This window comes from Bemisia tabaci, chromosome 6, assembly GCF_918797505.1.
Source record: "Bemisia tabaci chromosome 6, PGI_BMITA_v3".
Classification (NCBI taxonomy): domain Eukaryota; kingdom Metazoa; phylum Arthropoda; class Insecta; order Hemiptera; family Aleyrodidae; genus Bemisia; species Bemisia tabaci.
The window spans coordinates 3,062,524-3,082,669 of record NC_092798.1 but is presented as its reverse complement, the minus strand read 5'-3'; the positions used below and the strand labels follow the sequence as shown (position 1 = coordinate 3,082,669).

The 20,146-nt window shown below is 40.2% G+C and overlaps 1 protein-coding gene across 1 annotated transcript in view; it reads left to right on the top strand.

Annotated features, from left to right (window-relative positions):
* Window positions 1-20,146, top strand: part of nAChRalpha6 (nicotinic acetylcholine receptor alpha6) — a 546,969-nt gene that overhangs the window by 506,471 nt on the left and 20,352 nt on the right. The window contains exons 10-11 of the mRNA XM_072301760.1: window positions 863-972; window positions 11,914-12,162. Coding sequence (XP_072157861.1) covers window positions 863-972; window positions 11,914-12,162 — 359 coding nt within the window. The remainder of the gene's footprint in view (window positions 1-862; window positions 973-11,913; window positions 12,163-20,146) is intronic.

Sequence of the window (20,146 nt, the reverse complement as noted above, 5' to 3'; positions counted from 1 at the left end):
ATCTACAATATGTGAAAATTTCAAAGTAAAATATTCATAGAATTCCTTAAAATTAAATGTATTACCAGGAGGATTTTGGCAAGATCCGGATGTTGACACGTTCTTCCTTAGCACAGGAGAGCTATAGTGACTGTCTTTATTATCGTGCATGACTAGACGTCATAGACCACGGCATTTTTCCACGATTAGAGATTTCCGATGAAAAAAACATTTTTTTCAGCTGCGGCATTAGCTTCAAGGTTGGCAGGAGAGGAAAATTCGTAAAGTATGAAGTTTACAGATCCTCTTAATTGTAAACTCTCGTTATCTCATCTCTCTCTCCAGCACTTAAGCAGTGTTTGTTGGTGGGTAAGAATTAAATGAGGAATCAAGAGTAAGATGATACACAGGGATGTAAAATCATATTTCCAGACTATATTATATTTTCAGAATTTAATTTCCAAAATGATGTAAATGAACAGGATAGAATGGATTAAAAAAAGGAAAAAGTTGAAGAGAATATATGTGAAAAAAATTATCGTTAATGCCATCGCTTAAAGTACCTTATTTCTAATGTAAATTTTGAGTCCCGACCTCAAAAAAATATGCTGGCCTGAGCAAGAAACAAAACAATTTTCTGACCAAGTGTGCTTGTAAATATGTGCCTTCAAAAAGTTTGCTCCGTTATCTCGCGGCTAATGCTGTATCCTTATAACCCTAAAATATCTTGATAGGTAATGAAACTTGGTCGGAGTAGTAATTAAAGGGCCCCCCAATTTCTGTTTATTGCTGATCTTTCGCCATTTTCTTACCAAAATCAGACAAATTCAAATAAAAAATTGAAAATGTTTGTAATCGACACGGCTTTTCTTCTTCTTGGCAGGTACATATTTTAACTGTATTATGTTCATGGTGGCTTCCTCAGTCGTATTAACAGTACTGGTGCTCAACTACCATCATCGAACTCCTGAAAATCATAAAATGAGCGGTTTCGTAAGTATACATTTTTACTCTTACTTTACACTTGGAACTCCATATTCATTCTCCAGAAACTTTACTTAAGTAAAAATGTTTTGCCATAAAATTCCAATCCGAATATTTTAAGTAGTCAATGATGACGAAGTAGGGTGGCCCACATGTGTATGCCCACATGGTAAAATGTTTTACTCGGCGTGAAGTTACCACTTGGCAAACAGTGGTTGACGGTAACAGTCAAGTTTCATACGTTAATGCGCCTTCAATTACATTGGATACTGTGCAATACTTTCGTGGTGGATTAGTTGCATTGACGCCTACAAACCTAACAGGGATACTTCACTCATTGCGCAATGCATGCAGTATCCCCGTTAGGTTTGTAGGCGCCAATGCAAATATTCCACCACGAAAGTATTGCACGGTATCAAATGTAATTGAAGGCGCATTAACGTATGAAACTTGACTTTTACCGTCATGGTGTCAGGGGGTATTTTTTGAAGGAACTTAAATCTCAACTCAAATTTTTAAAATTCAAAAATCCAAAATGGCAGAAATTGCCGAAAATGTTATCTTGAGACTTTTGAAATCTAGGACGGTTGACTGCCTGACCGATCAGGCAGTAAGGTAACTTCACGCCCAGTAAAATATTTTACAGGGTCCAAATTTTCAAAGAAGATACTCATGGTATAATCACCGTGTTTTATCGCACTTTTTCGATGGCTCCTGAGTTTTTTTTTAGGTCTAGAGAGATGATATTGAAATAAGTCGAAATTCACGATTTTGCTCAGAAAAATGGCAACGTCGCAGCGTGTCAAAATTATCAGAAGGGGAGCATTGGGAGCATCGTAGCTACTAATTCCACACTCTGATTACAATTTAGGCATCTGTAACGTTAATTTATCGACAGGGAAAAATCATCAAAAACAGTAAAAAATTCGCTATTTTCATGCGTGAAAATGGCAACCGCGCGTCGGGTCAAAAGCATGGAGGGGGTCCAAAACTTCACTAGGGTGTAGTTTATGAATTAATTTTGCCATCTGTTTAATTTGCAGACCCCTCCGACTTTATTTTTTGTGAGCGAAAAATTACTGAAAAACAGTAAAAATTAGCTATTTTTGCGGGGATAAATGGTAACTGCGCGTCGGGTTAATTTTGTCCGATTGACTCCAAATTTCATTTTCCGTGTTTTTGAACATGCCTTAACCGATTTAGGGGGTTATGGCTATAAATTTCCGAAATTCATTTTTTGTGGGCCACCTTAATGACGAAGCGACTGAAAGAGTTGACCCGATGCAATGGACCAGTGGCCAGTGGCGTGGCGTGAATTGCGATACGTCGATTGTTATGCTATTAAAACCTTTGGATCAGGATCGATATGTTAATCGATATGCTGAACGAACACCTTAATAATCAATTCTTTACCACAGCTTCATATGCGGAAATATCGATAATCGATCCTTCACGCCTCGCCACTGAACAGACGACAAGAAGCAGCGCGGGAAGTGGGTAAATTAGCGTGTCATATAAGTGCATGGAAAATTGCAGACTGGGAATTTGAAGGAGCTTATAACGCTGCGCGTATAGAATGTCGATGAGTCTCCCGTATCACCGATTGACGGGTTGAGCGAGTCCTCGCCTTTGATCCTGTCAATTATAACTAAATCAAATCAGTGTGGTGGCGTGTTTTGCGATGTATCGATTGATCTCCCATTTATATTTATGGAAAAGGATCGATAGACAAGGTGTTCGCAACGATCCACTTAATCGAGTCTTTACCATAGCTTCAAATAGTATGTGACTCGTCAAAAATACAGAGTGCAGAGTCCTTATTCAAAACAGTGATTGAATGATGCAAAATGAGTTTGATGCTAGATTTCAAAGTCATAAACAACGTGAAAATAATATGACAGATATTGGCATCAAGAAATGGTTGCATGACATGGAAGGTTTTACAAATGAGCTGAGTGCCTCGAGAGACAGAAGAAAATGGCTTGTTAATAGAATAGAGAAAGACTATTAATTTAAAATCGTCATTTACCTTTGTGGAAACACTGCGGAGTTAATAGATTCCTTAGTTTTGAAACTGAAGATAATATCTTACAAAAACATCCGTTTCTAGCCCTTAAATTTTTAGTCCTATACCACTTAATGTTTACTTCACTCTCATTCAATAAACAGTGAAAGTTAGGTTACGTTAAATATCGATTGAAGGATTTAAAAAGTGACGGACAGGTGACTTAGTAATCAAGAGAGGAAATCTGCCGCATGGTTGCGCTGCTGTGTGGCCAATGTCTCAAAGACGAGATAATACGCGTGAGAGAAAAAATGCATTTACTATCGTAAAGCAGCATCGTTTTCAATCATCGAGGTTTAAAATTTTCGCGTATATTTTTAAGAATCACTTAAAAAGTTGAGAGACCAATGGGACTGCATTTTGCATTTGGAGCTATAAATTCTAACCCGGTTTAAAAACAAAGTATGTGCCATTAGTTTCTCTATGCACATAAGTGGTTTTTCAGATGAGCCAGAATTTATAGTTCCAAATTGCAGTATGCAGTCCAATGTTTCTCACCAAAATCGAATATATGTCTATTATCAGATGGACTAAATTTTGTGATAAAGAAAAACCTGTGTGGCTCATTTTAGGAACAAAAAATTTGGCGTAAGTTTTCCATTGCAGATAAGTGATTTTACTAATTTGCCCAAAATAGTAGTTCTTATTGCAAAATGAAATATATTCGGCCTTTACTGAATACCAGATCTGACCCAATATGTGCAGACAAATCTGGCAGGCTTCATCTGCGGGATTAGCCGACGGCTCATACGACACACATGGTCGCTCCTCTGACGAAAGGGCGTATCTCAATGTCTACGTGAGCTCTGTTTTACATATAAATCTATGATTTCCGTGGCTCATGTAGGAACAGAGATACGCCATTACGTTAGAGGAGCGACGACATTGCTATGTATGTCTTTGAAGTTGGGGCTTTAAGTTGTTTCAAAGTAAACTGTTCGCTGTTAATTGAATCCTTCGGCCCGCAAGTCATCGTACATTACCTACCGTAGGAGCTTCCGAGTTTGTTTCTTTACATAGGTTTCCTCGCTCAGGTAGGTTAACAACGAATGAACGTTGCGCATGGCAAATACTGCTGCCACTTACAGGCATCTCTTGTGAAGCTCTTGTGCTTGATAACAAGCGTAAATAAATGATTGACTGTTATTGGAAGCCTCCGGAGCAGTGCTGCCATTTTATTTTACCTAAAATTCCGGAATTAATTCCTATGTCCCTAAGTTCCGAGAAAATTTTCCAATTTTCTCAAACGTTCCGGGGAAAAGTCAGAAGTACGTTCGGGTATAGTTCCGAAGATCGTAAAATTTAATGAAAAAATGTTTATCAAATTTGATAAAATAATTGGTCAAACTGACAGAAACCCTAAAATTCCAAGTAAATGCCGAAAATGTCGAAAACAACTAAAATATTATTTGAAAAGTTTCGAAATTTGGAATTAGGTCCGGGACATGGCAGCACTGCCCAGAGGTATTTTGTGTCTCCTGTCTTTTGTGTCTCCTGTTTCTTTGGTGCTTCGATCCTTTCCTAAGTTATTTCCATGGCGACGTTCACATCATTTAACCAAAAAAGAGCACATTTCGCTCAGCTGAGCGGAATCACAATGGCACCATCCGTATGGAGAGAGTTCCGACAAGGATGCGCTAGCCTTGATTGGCTCCACCATTTTCATGTAAGAGACCTATTTTTTGCACACAAAAAAAAAAGGAAAAAATTGAAATAATTGGAGTTGGATTTTCTAACTAGACGATTCCATGAACTCCGGAAATTTATCCCGCGAAACACGCTTAGATAACTCTATTTTGTCAAAAATTGGCTCTCACACTAGGGAAGAGATCTCGTAACGTTGAGGTCCGAATGGTGACAAAATTCAAAACTGAAAGGGAGCTCACCGTCAAATACAGAATCTTTACACACCGGTATACTCACTTCGTATTCCATTGAACGCTGTAAGAACTTCATTATGAAAGATGCAACTATTTTAACCTCCGAGTAGCTAATATTGCATATCAATCGAATTGAAGGCGAATCATATTTCTGAATAAGTTCGTCCAGGTTTAATTCGGGAACGTGTTAAATTCAAATGTATGATACAATTTTTCAACCCCCGAATGACATTATTTGTATCGCCGTCGGATCAAAACGCGTTATTATTACGCGCGATTATGCGTCTCGTACAAAGCACGGGCTAGTTGCTAGTGGTAATGTAATATCTTTTAATTTAGCATGGTAAATGTATCGACGTTTGGAGACAAAAAAACATGTATCTTTCACTACAATGTCGCCAATCTCCCCTTTTTCATCTCTTTTACTGAGAATCACCCGTTTATCATGAAATTTTCTAACATTTTATTCACCTGTTAAAAAATATTGAAGCTCAATTTAAATTGTACACTTTCGTTAGTTTCCTTTTTTAAAATGAAATAAAATAGGAGATTTGGAACAATGCGAGGGAGACGCACAATCTTCAACTGCAGATATTGATGCGGCAATTGAATTATTTCCGTAACCGCGTTCAAATAGAAAAAGAAATGAAAGATCTAAAAACTTATGCAAGACTTCATAAAATTTGGCTTATATAGAATGCAAACTCATTTTGGGCTAATTAAAAGTCAATGCAAGTTGGTGGTACGGATAACCTAATTCGCCGTTTCTCCACAACTTTCTCTCATCAAGTCTCCAGCTGAAACTCGTCGAAACTAACCTCTCTGTTTGTTTTTAAACCGTAGTCCACAAAATTCTAGTCTAACAATTGCCCGCTTTCATTATAATTGAAGTGAAAATCTCACGCAGAGTCCAATGGTATTATCATTTCCTTTTCCTAAATACTAGACAAATCATAGCTATCATAGTGCAACAATCAAATTCAACTTCAACAATTGAAACTAGCCCTTCGTCTTCAAAGGTGCGGCGAGTTTATTATAGGGTGTCCTTAAAGTTCTGCGCTTTGTGTTCCTGAATTTAACAACCCCTCGTGCCTCCCCCCCTCTAATCCAGCCGTGCTTGAACTTCAAGATGCAACGCTCATCTCTATACGTTTTCTGAACATTCCAAACAGCTCCCTGAAACTTCTACACCTCCTCTCGAATGCTGTGGTCGGTGCTCCGCAAGTGCAGTGTTTCAATTTAGTTTCCGCTGAGTTTTTCAAAAACTTTGTCATTTTCTCTCTTTGTAATATTGACCATAAATGCGTCGTGTAAATGCCTGATTTTCACGTGTCGACCCAATAATCAGTGATACATCATTTTTGAAAATTCACCTTAAACTTTGCTATCTTGATTGTGAAATTCTCAGATCCTGATTCGTCATTTTCTCTTTTTATAATTTTGACCATAAATGCGTTTAGTAAATGCCTGATTTTCACGTGTCAAAACAACAACAAGTAATACATCATTTTTGAAAATTCACCTTGTACTTTGCTTTCTCGATTGAGAAATTCTGAGATCCTAATTTAGTGAATTCCTAGCGTATTTTTAGCGGATTTTAGTCGAAATTCCTCCCTCAAATCCCCGCCGAAGTGCATTTCTCGGGCTGAAGCAGTGTTTCTACGATTGGCAAGTCAAAACGAGCACCCTTAGTGCTCTGTGCTCTCTCAGGCACTAGTTTCAGCTCCCTACAATTCAGACTTACGAGAGACGCTCGGTCCATCATAAATCTGAGAACCCAACTCTGTCCTCCAGCCACTAGATTCGAATCCATCACGAGCGTCCACGTGCAACCCGCTTACTACAACCCCCCTCGATCTCCTCCGCCTCCGCGTCGCGTATCTCTACCACGATCGCCGCCCCGATCTCCGTCCCGATCTCCACCGCGCGAGTGGGTGGAGCCTCAACCACGATTCCAGCCGCTGGAGTGGGCGGAGCCTCCACCTCGAGGTCGGGTTCTATCTCGAATCCCATCGCCGACACATGTGTGGACAGGACACCAAACCCCACCTCCACCGCACATGTGGGTGGAGCCTCAAACCCACCCCCGGATGGGACCTCAGACCCCATCTTCACCCCTCGTGTGGACGGGGCCTCAGACTCCATATCCACCGCACGTGTGGACAGGGCCTCAAACCCCACCTCCACCCCGCGAGTTTCTGAAACAGTCACCGCAATCTCCACTGTGCGAGTGGGCGGAGCGGCAATCGAGGTTTCCGCCGCACGGAAGGGCGGAATCTCCACCGGACAAGAGAGCGGGATCTCCAGAGAAAGACAGAAGGAGATCTCCATTGCAGGAGAGATCGGAATATCCACCGCAGGAGAGGACGGAGTCTCCACCGCAGGAAATAGTGATATGTCTGCCGCAGGAGGAAACGCTATGTTCACCGGCGGAGGGACACAAATTCCCACCGCAGGAGAAGATGGGATATCTACCGCAGGAAATGACGGGATGTCCCCAGCAGGAAAGGATGAGATACCCACCACAGGAAAACATGGGGTATCCATCGCAGGAAAGATTGCGATCTCCACCCCAGGAAAGGATGGAACATCCACCTCAGGGAAGAATAAACTTTCCAGTGCAGGACGTAGTGGGATCCCCTCTGCACGAGAAAGTCGGATCTCAACTGCAGGAGAGGACGCAATATTCACCGCGGGAAATAGCGCGATCTCCACCGCACGAGAGCATAGGATCTCCTTGGATAGAAGGAGCGAGATTTCTACAGCTGGAAGAGATGGGACCTCAACATCAGGAAGAAGTGCCATCTCCGCAGCAAGAGAAAGCCAGATCTCGCCCGCACGAGAGAGCAGGGTCTCAACCACGCGAAGGGGTGACAGCCATCCCTCGAACTCCACCGGAATCCCAATACCAAGCGCCTCCAGAGTCTCTACCTCAATCTCCATACCAAGCACCTCCAGAGTCTCCACCGGAATCTCCATACCAAGCACCTCCAGAGTCTCCACCGGAATCTCCATACCAAGCACCTCCAGAGTCTCCTCTACAATGTCCATCTCACCCTCGAGCGCGGACTCCTCCAGCAGAGGCACTCGAGACGGAGCAGTTATACCCCAGAACGATTCAACCCTGCGACGAGCCCACGCCCGCTCCGTCTCCTCACACCCTGCTCGGCGGAAAGCCCATGAGCTACCAGCTCGAGCAGTTCCTGAACAGCATGGAGGACCCGGAGCCGACCACCCCCTCGGCGCCCCCTCCCGCTCGTCCCGGGAGCTCCCCGCCCTCCTCGAGGCACCCCCGCCACCCCCCGGACACCGCCGACGACCCCCACGCGGGCGGGGGGAGGGTTTCGCTCAAGAACTTCCGTACCGGATTGGAGGTGCTGAAGGATGGCACGTGGAAGCACCTCCACGGACCGGATTTCATCGCTTCCCGATTGGACCGGCTCCGAGAGCGCTTGAAGGAGAGGGCCAGGCGAACGCCCGACATCTTCGAGGCGGATTTCACGTCGGGTAGCAGGCCGCTCAGGGGCGTCCGCACCCCCGCCGAGAGGTTCCAGCGCAGGTTGGCCGATCACTGGAACAAGCTCGCCGTCGACCACTGCTGCCGACATAGTGCCTGCCACTGAAACGTCGGGAGAAATTCTCAGTCCGGGCGTCAACCGTTGCAATTTAGGTGCCGATTGGAGTGAAGATTGTCCAACATCGCATCCCCTCTAGCAACGGCTGTTTAAACTTGTTTCGAAAAAACAGTTTAAAAAAACTGTCAAAATTCACGAAGGAGGGGACCCGTTTTGGGATTTTTACGTACAATTTAAGTTAAAAAAAAGTGTTAAAAAAGTCATTTGAGAAACGTGATTTATTAAAACAATTTTCAAAGTAAAATTCACGTAAAAAAGTGTCAAAAACCAGTGCATTATTTTTGCGAATTACAATGAGAGTGTTTTTCAAACAATTCTTGTACTTAAATTTGATCTCCTATAAACTTCACGTTTAAAAAAATCCCGAAAAGGGTTTCCTTCTTTGTAAATCTTAACAGTTTTATTAAGAGTTTTTTAATTAAAATTCACACGTTCTCTAAGAGATGTTTTACAGTCCCTGCCACTAGAGATAGCCTAATAGTTGGGAGAGGGCATCTCGATATCTCTTGACTGCACCCTAACATCAAGAATACCGTCCAAAAGCCGTATCCATGTTTCCAGATCTTTGATCAGATGAAACTAAAAAGCTTTGCATCGACAAAACGGAAAACGCTTATTTCTCTTTTATAAGTCTAAATTGGCTATTATTTATGAGTTCACCATGCTTTACTTGTATTTTTCATGTGAAAATATACGGTGTTTTGGTAACTCATATGTTGTCTCGTCACTCTCTATGAGGTATAATGTAGGTATAATTTCAAAGGATGAACGTGAATCAGCTTCGTTGTACGTTTGAAGTAGGACATAGTGAAAACAAATAACATGGATTAGCAAGGATAAACTTGCAATGAATAAAAAGACAGGAAGTTTTGAGTCTTCACAGGCTCATTTTCTCTACACTGTAATGAGTTGGGTGTCTGATTTGATTTCAATGGATCGTTCGAATCGGTTAAACGGAAAATTCTCGTTCCTCTTTTATAAGTCTAAACTGGCTATTTTCAATAGGTATACTATGTTTTACTTGTAATTTTGATGCGAAAATATTATTTTGGTTGGTGCAACGTTTCCTGATGGTTTTGAAGTTTTTAAATGTTCTACAACTTACAGTGAAAAAGCTCGATTTGGGATGAAAAAAATGGATTTTCAGTCTTCGATGCTTATCACATTCTAATTTTTCAAAAACATAAACTCTCTCTCCAGTCGTCATAATGGCGTCAAAGTAGAAGCTCAAAGCGAATCGATATCAACGATAAGTGGCTCAAAGTCGGGACTCGATGCGATTGATAAGCGTTGCAACTCAAAGTAGAATAGCGCGACTCTTTTTTGATCATCAATCGCGAACCGATCGTATTTATCGATTCATGTTGAGCTTCCATTTTGACCCCGTTTTGACGAGTGGACACAGGGCTATAGGGTCAAAATTTCAATCCATTTTTTTTCATTGCTAAATGATATTGTGAGCGTTGTAGTTTTCTCGAGGTTCCTTTTTTGTCTTCATAGTTTGAATAGTATAAATGGTTTCAAAAAGGACAATTTTAGAAATGTTTAGGTGTACATCACTTCAAACAATGCAGAATCCGCAGTGTATGAGCTGTGGTAAAGAAAATATCAGTTCTCCCACCCCTCATCTTAAGGCACATTTAACGTGGCTGTGTTCACATTTATCGCAAAGCTTGCTTTAAAAGCAGAGACACTATATTTTAGAGTGTAAAAGTTACTCTCAGAAGTCAACGCTGAGATTCGCCTGATGATGACTGATGTCCAAAGAGTTGAGCAATAGTTTAGCAAACCCGACCTGATTCGCAAAAAATTGCCCAGCAAAGTCCCCTCTCCAGCATTTATCTGTCATCATTTGGCGAATTTTATGCTCAACAAATTATTCATCAAACATCATGAAATACTAATCATGCGAATAATAGCATTGACCTCCGAATTTAACTTTTGCCGCACTCGCGGAGATCGAAAATATCATAAAATTTATTTGCGGATTTCAAGAAATTTCATATAATTTTTTGGAACTCTCCGGGATGCATTCAACAGGCCAAGTTACGCCTAGTGTCGGTGATTCTCGATTTTTGAAATTTTTCATCTCCAGAAATCTGTAAAAAGATGTTCAGCGGACGTCTAGTAGTTTTCGATTTAAAAAAAGCACTTACGACACTGCCGTGCTAAGGAAGAACGCCGTACGAACACTCGATAGTTGCTTTTCCTTTGATCAAATTTTCATTTTTTTTTCAAAGTTATGGATATTTTCTTTTGAAATTTTCAGGACTTTTTGGTGGAATTGCAAGCAAAATTATCTGAAAAGTTGGAAGAAAAATATTCATAAGTTTACCTGAAAATTCGTGTTTTATCAAAGGCAATCAAAGGTTCATACGGCGTTATTCCTTAATAGGACTGTATAGGAAGTCTGCAACGTCGGAAACCGAGATACCGGGTCCAGTAGGCAGAGGAGAGAAATGTTTTCTCTCTTGGGCAACTAGTTTGTGCTAGGAAAGGATACATTCATCTCCTAAGCACCAACTAGTTGCTCGGGAAAGAAAACATCTCTCTCGAAAACAACTACTCAATGGAGAAGTGGTAGTTTTACCGTTGATATTGTTTATATGATATGAGCCTATCAATTGGACGTATTTCTGTCGGAGATATGGACATCAAGACATGAGCCCTGAGCACTGAAAGAATATATGCATTACAGGGCTCACGTCATAATGCACATAGTTTCGTTTGACAGAACCGCATCTAATTTTGCCGTGATAGCGAAGAGAGCCGTTAGTGCAAAATTTTCGAAATCAAGTTTTCTTCAAAATTCGTCTAAACTCTTTTAGATGAAATTACTGAGACAACTAAAACAGCAAAATTCATCCTAATCTAATGAAAACGAGACGTATGAAAAAGCCGTAAGTGCATAAAAAATGACATAGTTTTTTTAAGACAGCCGTAGGTGCATGAGAGCCAATGGAAACAGTGCTTTCCAGTAAAGTGCGGCCCTCCTCTGCCAATTTCTAACCTGAACATGTGTTTTTTGTGCGTCCAAAACGCAACCACGAAAGCATGCAGAAGATAGCACTTACGGCTGTCTTGCCTAACAATAGCCTAGCATGAAAATTAAAAATACCCTTTTTATGAAATGGAAATAAAATCCGTCGATTTTTAATCATCCATACGATTTCTAGGAGTCTTCCGGACGATTAGTGGAAATTTGACAAAGAACGGAGACTTCTTTCCATAAAATGTTCTTGTCAGAAGCTTCTGAGCCCGTTTTCTCAAAACTTCATTTTTGCACTTACGGCTCTCTTCGCTATCACGGCAGAATTGTCCTCTGTCTCTACTCAAAGTTGATCGTTGACCGAGTTGTTGGGTTTTTCAGGTGCAGAAACTGTTCCTAGAGTACCTGCCTTGGGTGCTGCGGATGGGGCGGCCGGGGAAGAAGATCACGCTGAAGACAATAAGCATCTCGCACCGGATGCGGGAGCTCGAGATCCGGGAGCGCTCGTCGCGGAGCCTCCTGGCCAACATCCTGGACCTCGACGACGACCTACAGAGGTTCCGGGCCAACGTCAACAACTCAACCAACACCACCTGCCATCAGAGGCAGGGAATCACCGTTAGTCAAAGTGTAAGTATCCACAGCTAGATGAGAACCAACCCTGTCGCCAGCATTGTTGAGCATCCAATGTTTTTTTTTTTTTTTTTAATGTTTCTGAATTTTAATATTTTACACTGAAAAAAATAATGCGTTGTTTTCGCACCTGGGATGTCAAAAATGTGTCTGGTGTTCCCAAGTTGCTACCTTTTCTGTCCGCGCAGTTTGCGCGTTTGGTTGCGTACAACATGCTGCAGAAAAATTAAAAAGCTTTGGTAATCATTAAGTTTGACACGGAATAACCTTAAGATTTACAAAACACACACAATATTTTCCTTTGATACATATTTTTTTTTCATCAATTTAAATGAGAATATTCCATGCAGAGTGAGCAAACATTTCAAAATCATGACTTGAAAATCGCTGACTTAGTCAGTTTAAATATTAGAGCCTAACACAGAGCAAAGCGGTTGCTGCCGGTGCGTAACGCCCACGGGCGCCTACAAACCTAACTGGGATACTTCACGCATTGCGCAATGCGTGAAGTATCCCTGTTGGGTTTGTAGGCGCCCATTCACGTGTCACGCTGGTTGTCCGCCGCGCCGCGGAGTGCCACGGGCGCTTCAAGCAACTATTTCACCACAGTGGTGTAGCACAATATCATATGGAATTGAAGGCGCTTCAGTATATTAAGAGTGACAGACATCCTTTAATAATATGGAGGTTTCCTCGCAAAATAAATCAATATACTACTACCAAAAAAAGAGAGCGGTAGTCCAAAAACTCACGAAGTCCTAGCATCCGTATTTAATAACGTCTAGCATAATTTTTGAATTTCACTTGAGAAAAAGTGACTTGATTTAAACAGGAACATTCTTAAGTATGCCGTCAAGAAGATTTATAATCGTCAATAAAATCGCTGAATGGGGTTTCTGCTGAATGTAACAGACTTTTCATTTTATGTAAGCATCTTTTCTTCCTTACTCAAGCATTATTTTCTTTACTGATTCATACGGAAACCTTCTCGGCGGTTTTGAGCATATTTCTTTTTGAATGAAAGGACTTTCTTTTCTAATGAAGGTCGAAAATCATGCTAAACGTTATTGAATACAGATACTAGGAATTAAAATTTTTTCCGACCACTGCTTTCTTTTTGTAGTCGTCCTTCGATTGGATTTGCAGGGAACTTCGTTATTTTGAAAGATGCCATCAATCAGGATGTAAAATTAGCTTTACATCCTGTGAATGCAAATTCAAGTGCGTGGGCAATGAAGCCAGCATCTTAGGATCATCAGACACATTTTTGACATCGTAGATGCTAAAACAGCATACCATTTTTTTCAGGGTTGTTTCAATTTTAGCGAGATGTATTGATTTTTGCTTACATTTTACTTAGAAACTATTTTTACGTCTCATTTCACGCTAGCTCTATGCTCGTGGACACCGTTTAGTAAGAAGGATCCAAGCCACATCGGCTTTTGCCAAAAACTGAGCAATTTAATTTTTTCCAAGAGAACGCCTGTGCGGAACCCTGTGAACATTTTAAGGAATTTGCTTCATACTTTGCAAAAAATTCACTACAGTGTGCACAAAAAACCACCCAACCGTTTTCATGTAAAAAAAAAAAAAAAAAAAAAAAAAAAACACAACGTAATTGCCTAATTAAATACGGCAATAGCGGATGTGGCTCGGTTCCTTTCTACTTAACGCGGTCCAACTTTGAAAGAAATAAGGTTTTTCAGTACTTTCCCGACGGACCTCTCCATACACAATCGTTCGGTAGCATTGTAACGCGACGAGCAACTCTTTTAATTTCCTGCAATTTTCCATTATTGTATCTTTTGAATCGACTTAAACCAAAAATAATATATTAGCCAAGATGCACGAAAAATCTACGAATGTATTAACTGGTGATGCCTATATTTGCCGAATGCATCGGTGTGTAAGAGAGTAAATTTGTAGATATTTCATGCATCTTTGCTAACATTAATTTTTGTTGAACTCTTAACTCTCTGGAGAGCGAATTGCATACTTCCCAAACTGAAGGAGTTTTGAACGCTAGCGTACCACTGCTACAGTAGCAGTTGCCCAGGGCGTACCGTGGCAATCGCAAGAATTGTTGAGCATCCACTGTTTATGGAAGTTTTGACACCGCACAGTTACAATGGAGTATTAGGCAAGATTTTGCCGGAAAAACGGACAGTACCCCAAGCGGCACATTGCAATGAAAATATTGAAGTAAAATTGCGATTAAATGCAACAAAAGTGCAATATATTTAAATAATCTGGTTAATAAATGCCCATTTTGAATGATCAATGTCATGAGTCACATGTCTCAGAATGATTGGCAATTTGCAAAGCAAATAAAAATTGCAGCTCATTTCAATTTTAACGCAATCCATTTCCGCGTGAAGCGTCCCTTCCATCAGCAGATAGGCAACACACATCACTTCGATGCAGTAACCTTACCATAGGTCATTTGAACTAAAAAGATCGCTCTATATTCCCTTTGATCTCTTCGTACACAGCTTTGTCGAAAAAATAGAATACTCAGAATACTCAGCTTCCGGAGGACTATGCTTTTACGCGTTCGCTTCAAGGCGAGTCAAACTGCCGTTCGAAACTTTCATGAACATTGGATGCACAACAAATATCGCGATTTCCACGGAGCTTTTGCCTCCGCTCAAAACCCCTTCAGTTTGGGAAGTATGCAATTTCCTCTCCGGAGAGTTAAAATAGTTGCTTGTCGCGTTTCAATGCTTTTGAACGGGTGCAAATGAAGGAGTCTGTCGAAACATCGCTAAGCGACCTTTCTTTCACAATTGAACCCAGTGCTATTATTTTGCAATGTGCCATAAAACCAGTTTCAAATCGAAATGTGAGTCAGATTCCATCACATCTTGCTAATTACCCGAATTTCTCATTCTTTTTGTAACTTAGTTTTTTGACTAGGTTTTTGTAAGAATATTCACTCTTTTGTCATGATTTTTTCAAATGCATTTTAAATGTGGGTGCTTTAAAAAAATAATAATATTCTGTTAACATCGCGAAGATGAATAAAACTGATCGACTTGATTGAGTCACATCTGCTTCCAACTTATTGGTTAGCTAATCAATTAAGAACCAATTAATGTGATTTCAGAGTCAATGTACGAGGCGGGGTACGAATTTAACCTTTTGATACATGTTTCTTAATCAGAATTTTACCTAAAACACAGTTCGCGCAACAAAAATTGCTAAAGTCAATGCCTAACTGAGATTTTAATGTTTTTAGTTCACATTGGTCATGGGAAATGTGAAATCGCCGCTCACATGATAGCATTCGTATACTTGAATCATATCGCGCTCTACAACCGTTTTAGCCGGTTTCTTGATGACAGTAGTCTGGAGGCCATAAAATAAAAAAAAAATAAAAAAAGAGCATAAGTGTAAACTAAAACGGCTCGCAGGGGGTAAATCTATGGCACGTGTAAACTTTAAGGCAAAAAAAGTCAAAATCTTGGCTGATTCTATTTTCGAGATATCGCAATTTGATATTTCTATATTAAATGCGAGTTTTCTATTGCTCTTGCTCCAGTTTTTACTTATTTTTCCGATGAATCGGTTTCGATCGGTTCCCGTCGACCAATTCACGTTTTTATTAGCCGTTTGAATCGTGTCAATCGAATGCATATCCTTTCGTTGCGTGCGAACTTCCTATCACACTCTTTGTTAACTGAACAATTCGCCTTCAGCAGCGTCTGCAGCAAGTGTTTTTATAAATCTCTCGTGCGTGCTGATTTCACATCATTACATATCGATGGTGAAAATGCAGAAGTGCGTAACTCGGAAAACACGATTTTCCAGGAGAGTAAAAAACCTGTCTACATTCCTCTTTATTGTTAGTTGAAGGGAAATAATTCTTAAGGATAGCTAGCATAAGATGTTTTTTCAGACTTTATCAGCATTTTGAATAGTTTTTCGAAAGATTGTTAGAAAATACGGAGGAAATGCCGAAATTCATGTTACCGGCACTAAGAATTGGACGGAGTTAAACAGAAAGGAACCAAGCCACATCGGGATCGAACCGAGAAAAAGAGGTTTAAAGTTTGGCTCCTGCATAAGACTCAATGTAAAAGATAAGCTTTAAGTTCAAATTCTGCAAAATTTGCTCCAACAAACACTTTGAATTTTTGACGATAGCTAGTAGAGCAATGGTTGAGTTCAAAACCATTCATAACTCAATTTTTCCCAAAATGTGGGTTGGTTCCTTTCTGCTTAACTCAGTCCAATTGACACTTCATCACGAAAAACGCTTTTTTGCAATTGGTGTTTTAAAACTGTTGTTCGCGGATTTGGATCATTTAAAGACTGGAAAAAGAATAACACGCTTACAATTCCTTATCAGATAATATTTAGTTTGATCTCATCGGGCCAAATCAAGCTACATCAACTTTTGAGTAAGTTGCGATCTTCTGAACGGCGACTCTCTTAGCTTTGCATGAGACTACGATGACCAAAGCAAGAAGACATAAAAACCCCAATCTGAACCGAACATTTGGGCTCTCTTTTTTTTAAATGAAACTTTAGGGCAAAAAACAATCTTATTTTTTTTTTATTTTCAAAATAATATTCCTCGGCAATTTTCGAAATTACGGCTCCATTGAAGACCCAAAATTATGAACTATTCGGTCAAAATCGTTGTACAAGTCCACCCACAGTGGATACAGATGAGCGCCTTCAACCCAATCCGTAAACGTAATGCAAAATTCTGATACCACTATTCGTGCATCACGACAGATATTTTGCATACCCGGCTAATTGTAGGCAAATCATTGTCCCAGGCAACATGGTACGAATTTCTGTAATGTGATACGTATTTGATAGGGAGCAAAACTACCTGGGGTGCCCCACCTGACATCCAAGGAACCCAACCCTTGGGGTGCCCCACTGACATCCAAGCAGCCCCCAACCCCATGGGCCACCCCCCAACATAAAACAAGCCCAACCCCCCAGGGGCTGCCCCACCTGACATACAAGGAACCGAAAATGCGAGGAACCCAAGAAAAAAATGAGACGAAAATGTACCCAAAAACGATTTTGAAATGGAGTGAGTCTATGGTACACGTGGACTAAAAATCGCAAAAAATCGAAATTTTGATTGATTCTAATTTCAAGATATCGAAATTTGAAATTTTCATTGTAAATGCAAGTTTTCTGCTGGTTTTAATCCGCTTTTCTATTTATTTGTCAATTGAATCGGTGTTGATCGGTTCACGTTTGTATTTTTCGTCCGGTTCGAGGCCGATCAAATACATGCCCTCTCGTTATATGCAGACTTCCTATCATATTTTTTTTTTAACTAAACAATTCGCCTTCAGCTGCGTCTGCAGCAATTGTTGTTACGAATATGTTGTGCGCGCTGATTTTACCTCATTACATACTCGACTCTCTGAAGGCGTTTTATGTGCGCGAGTAGCGCGATCTGTTGGAGAACGAACGAAATAGGTTGTGAACAAAAAGCGCCTTCAGAGAGTTGAGTATGTAATGAACCATAGTCAGCACGCACAACATATTCGTAACAACAATTGCTGCGGACGCGGTTGAAGGCGATTAGAAAACAGCCGTATAATAAATGTTGAAAAACATTTTAGCTCTTCAATAAATATTTTTACCAATAGAAATTTGTATTTTATGGTCGTTAATGGGGGATTCTCGAAAAACTCTTCGACATAAACTAAAACATAAACTTAGTGTAGATGTAAAATACAATGAATCGCACTACAAATTTTTAGTCTTGGTGGTTTAAGGGCATTTGGTCAACGATTTTTGTCCGCACACCTGTTTTGTCCAGTAGTTTACGTCCACCCGTAAATTAAGCAACAGTGACTGAGCCCAACCGTTATATTTTAGTCCGCGTGTAAAATTATACTGACAATACCGTAATTTGAACATTGGGAGAGAAGGAGGTGTTGTTATTGTAACTCATTTTTTAAATGAAATGTCACTTTCTTCTTTTGATGTATCTTTCCAAATGCTCATTGTCATTTTTATCCTTTAAATTTTCGATATAAAATATACCTTATATACATATACTTTTTTCATGAAAGCATTTACAGTTTTGAAATGTGGTAAATATTTGTAAAACCTATTCCAAGGTATGGCATAGATACTAATCTCAACGAGCTGCAGTTGAAAGAAACTATACAATAATGAATAAAAGAGGGAAAAAACCCAAAACGCACTCAATCTTTTGTATTAACCCATTTGTACATGGATTTTTTAGAATTGCGGTAATTTAGGTTGCGTACAACATGCTGTACAAAAATAAAAAAGCTTTGGTAATCATTTAGTTTGACACGGAACAACCTTAAGATTTACAAAACACACATAATATCTTCCTTAAATACATATTTTTTTTTTCATCAATTTAAATAAGAATATTCCATGCAGAGTGTGCAAACATTTCAAAATCATGACTTGAAAATCGCTGACTTCGTCAGTTTAAATATTACAGCCTAACACAGAGCGGAGCGGTTGCTGCCAGTGCGGAACGCGCACAGGCGCCTTCAAACCTAACAGGGATACTTCACGCATTGCGCAATGCGTGAAGTATCCCTGTTAGGTTTGAAGGCGCCCATTCACGTGTCACGCTGGTTGTCCACCACGCCGCGGAGTGCCACGGCGCTTCAAGAAACTATTTCACAACAGTGGTGTAGCACAGTATCATATAGAATTGAAAGCGCTTCAGTATATTAAGAGTGCCAAACATCCCTTAATAGTATGGACTTTTCCTCGAGTTATAAAAGAAATATAAATATCGAGTATAAAATAAATCAATATACTACTACCAAAAAAAGAGAGCGGTAGTCCAAAAACTCACGAAGTCCTAGCATCCGTATTTAATAACGTCTAGCATAATTTCTGAATTTCACTTGAGAAAAAGTGACTTGACTTAGGCAGGAACATTCTTAAGTATGCCGTCAAGAAGATTTTGTTTTGAGTCAAGAATAAAATCGCTGAATGGGGTTTCTGCTTATAATGTAACTGACTTTTCTTTTTATGTAAGCATCTTTTCTGCCTTACACAAGCATTATTCTTTTCTTTACTGATGCATACGGAAACCTTCTCGGCGGTAAATTTGAGCATATGTCTTTTTAAATCAAAGGGCTTTTTCTTCTATAATAAAGTTCGGAAATCATGCTAAATGTTATTGAATACAGATACTAGGACTTAATACGTTTTCCGACCACTGCTTTCTTTTTGTCGTCGTCACTCGATTGAATTTGCAGAGAACTTCGTTATTTTGAAAGATGCCATCAATCATGAGACGTAGAGGTGCCTTCAATCTCGTATGACTCTGTGCAACACCTTCATGGCGAAATAGTAGCTCGAACGCCTTCAGAGAGTCTAGTATGTGATGAGCTAAAATCAATGCGCACAACATGTTCGTAACAACAACTGCTACAGACGCAGCTGAAGGCGAATTGTTCAGTTAAAAAAAAAGTATGATAGGAACTCTGCGTGTAACGAGAGGGCATGTAATCGATCGTCATGAATCGAACGAAAAATACAAAGTGAACCGAACAACTTCGATTCAATTCTTATCTCTCTCTAACAAGGTGGAGAAATGGTGCTGGGTCCACACCATTTCGGGGGAAAACAAAGCCAAAAAGTTCCAAAAATTAAAATTAGAGTCAAAATTAATTTTTTGAACTCTAATGTGCACCAGTACGAAACTGAGGGGGGAGAGTGTTCAGCTCAGGCAGTTTGCATTGGAATATTAAGTTGGAGTCACGTCGAGAGATCTATACCGGTTTGGGCCCTTTTAGACCTCATCAGTAGATCACACTCGGCGGTGAACCCAACTTAACATGCCGCAAAATCCAAGACGGCAAATCTACTGATGAGGTCTAAAAAGGCCCAAACCGGTATAGATCTCTCGACGTGACTCCAACTTAATATTCCAATGCAAACTGCCTGAGCTGAACACTCTCCCCCCTCAGTTTCGTACTGGTGCGCATTAGAGTTCAAAAAA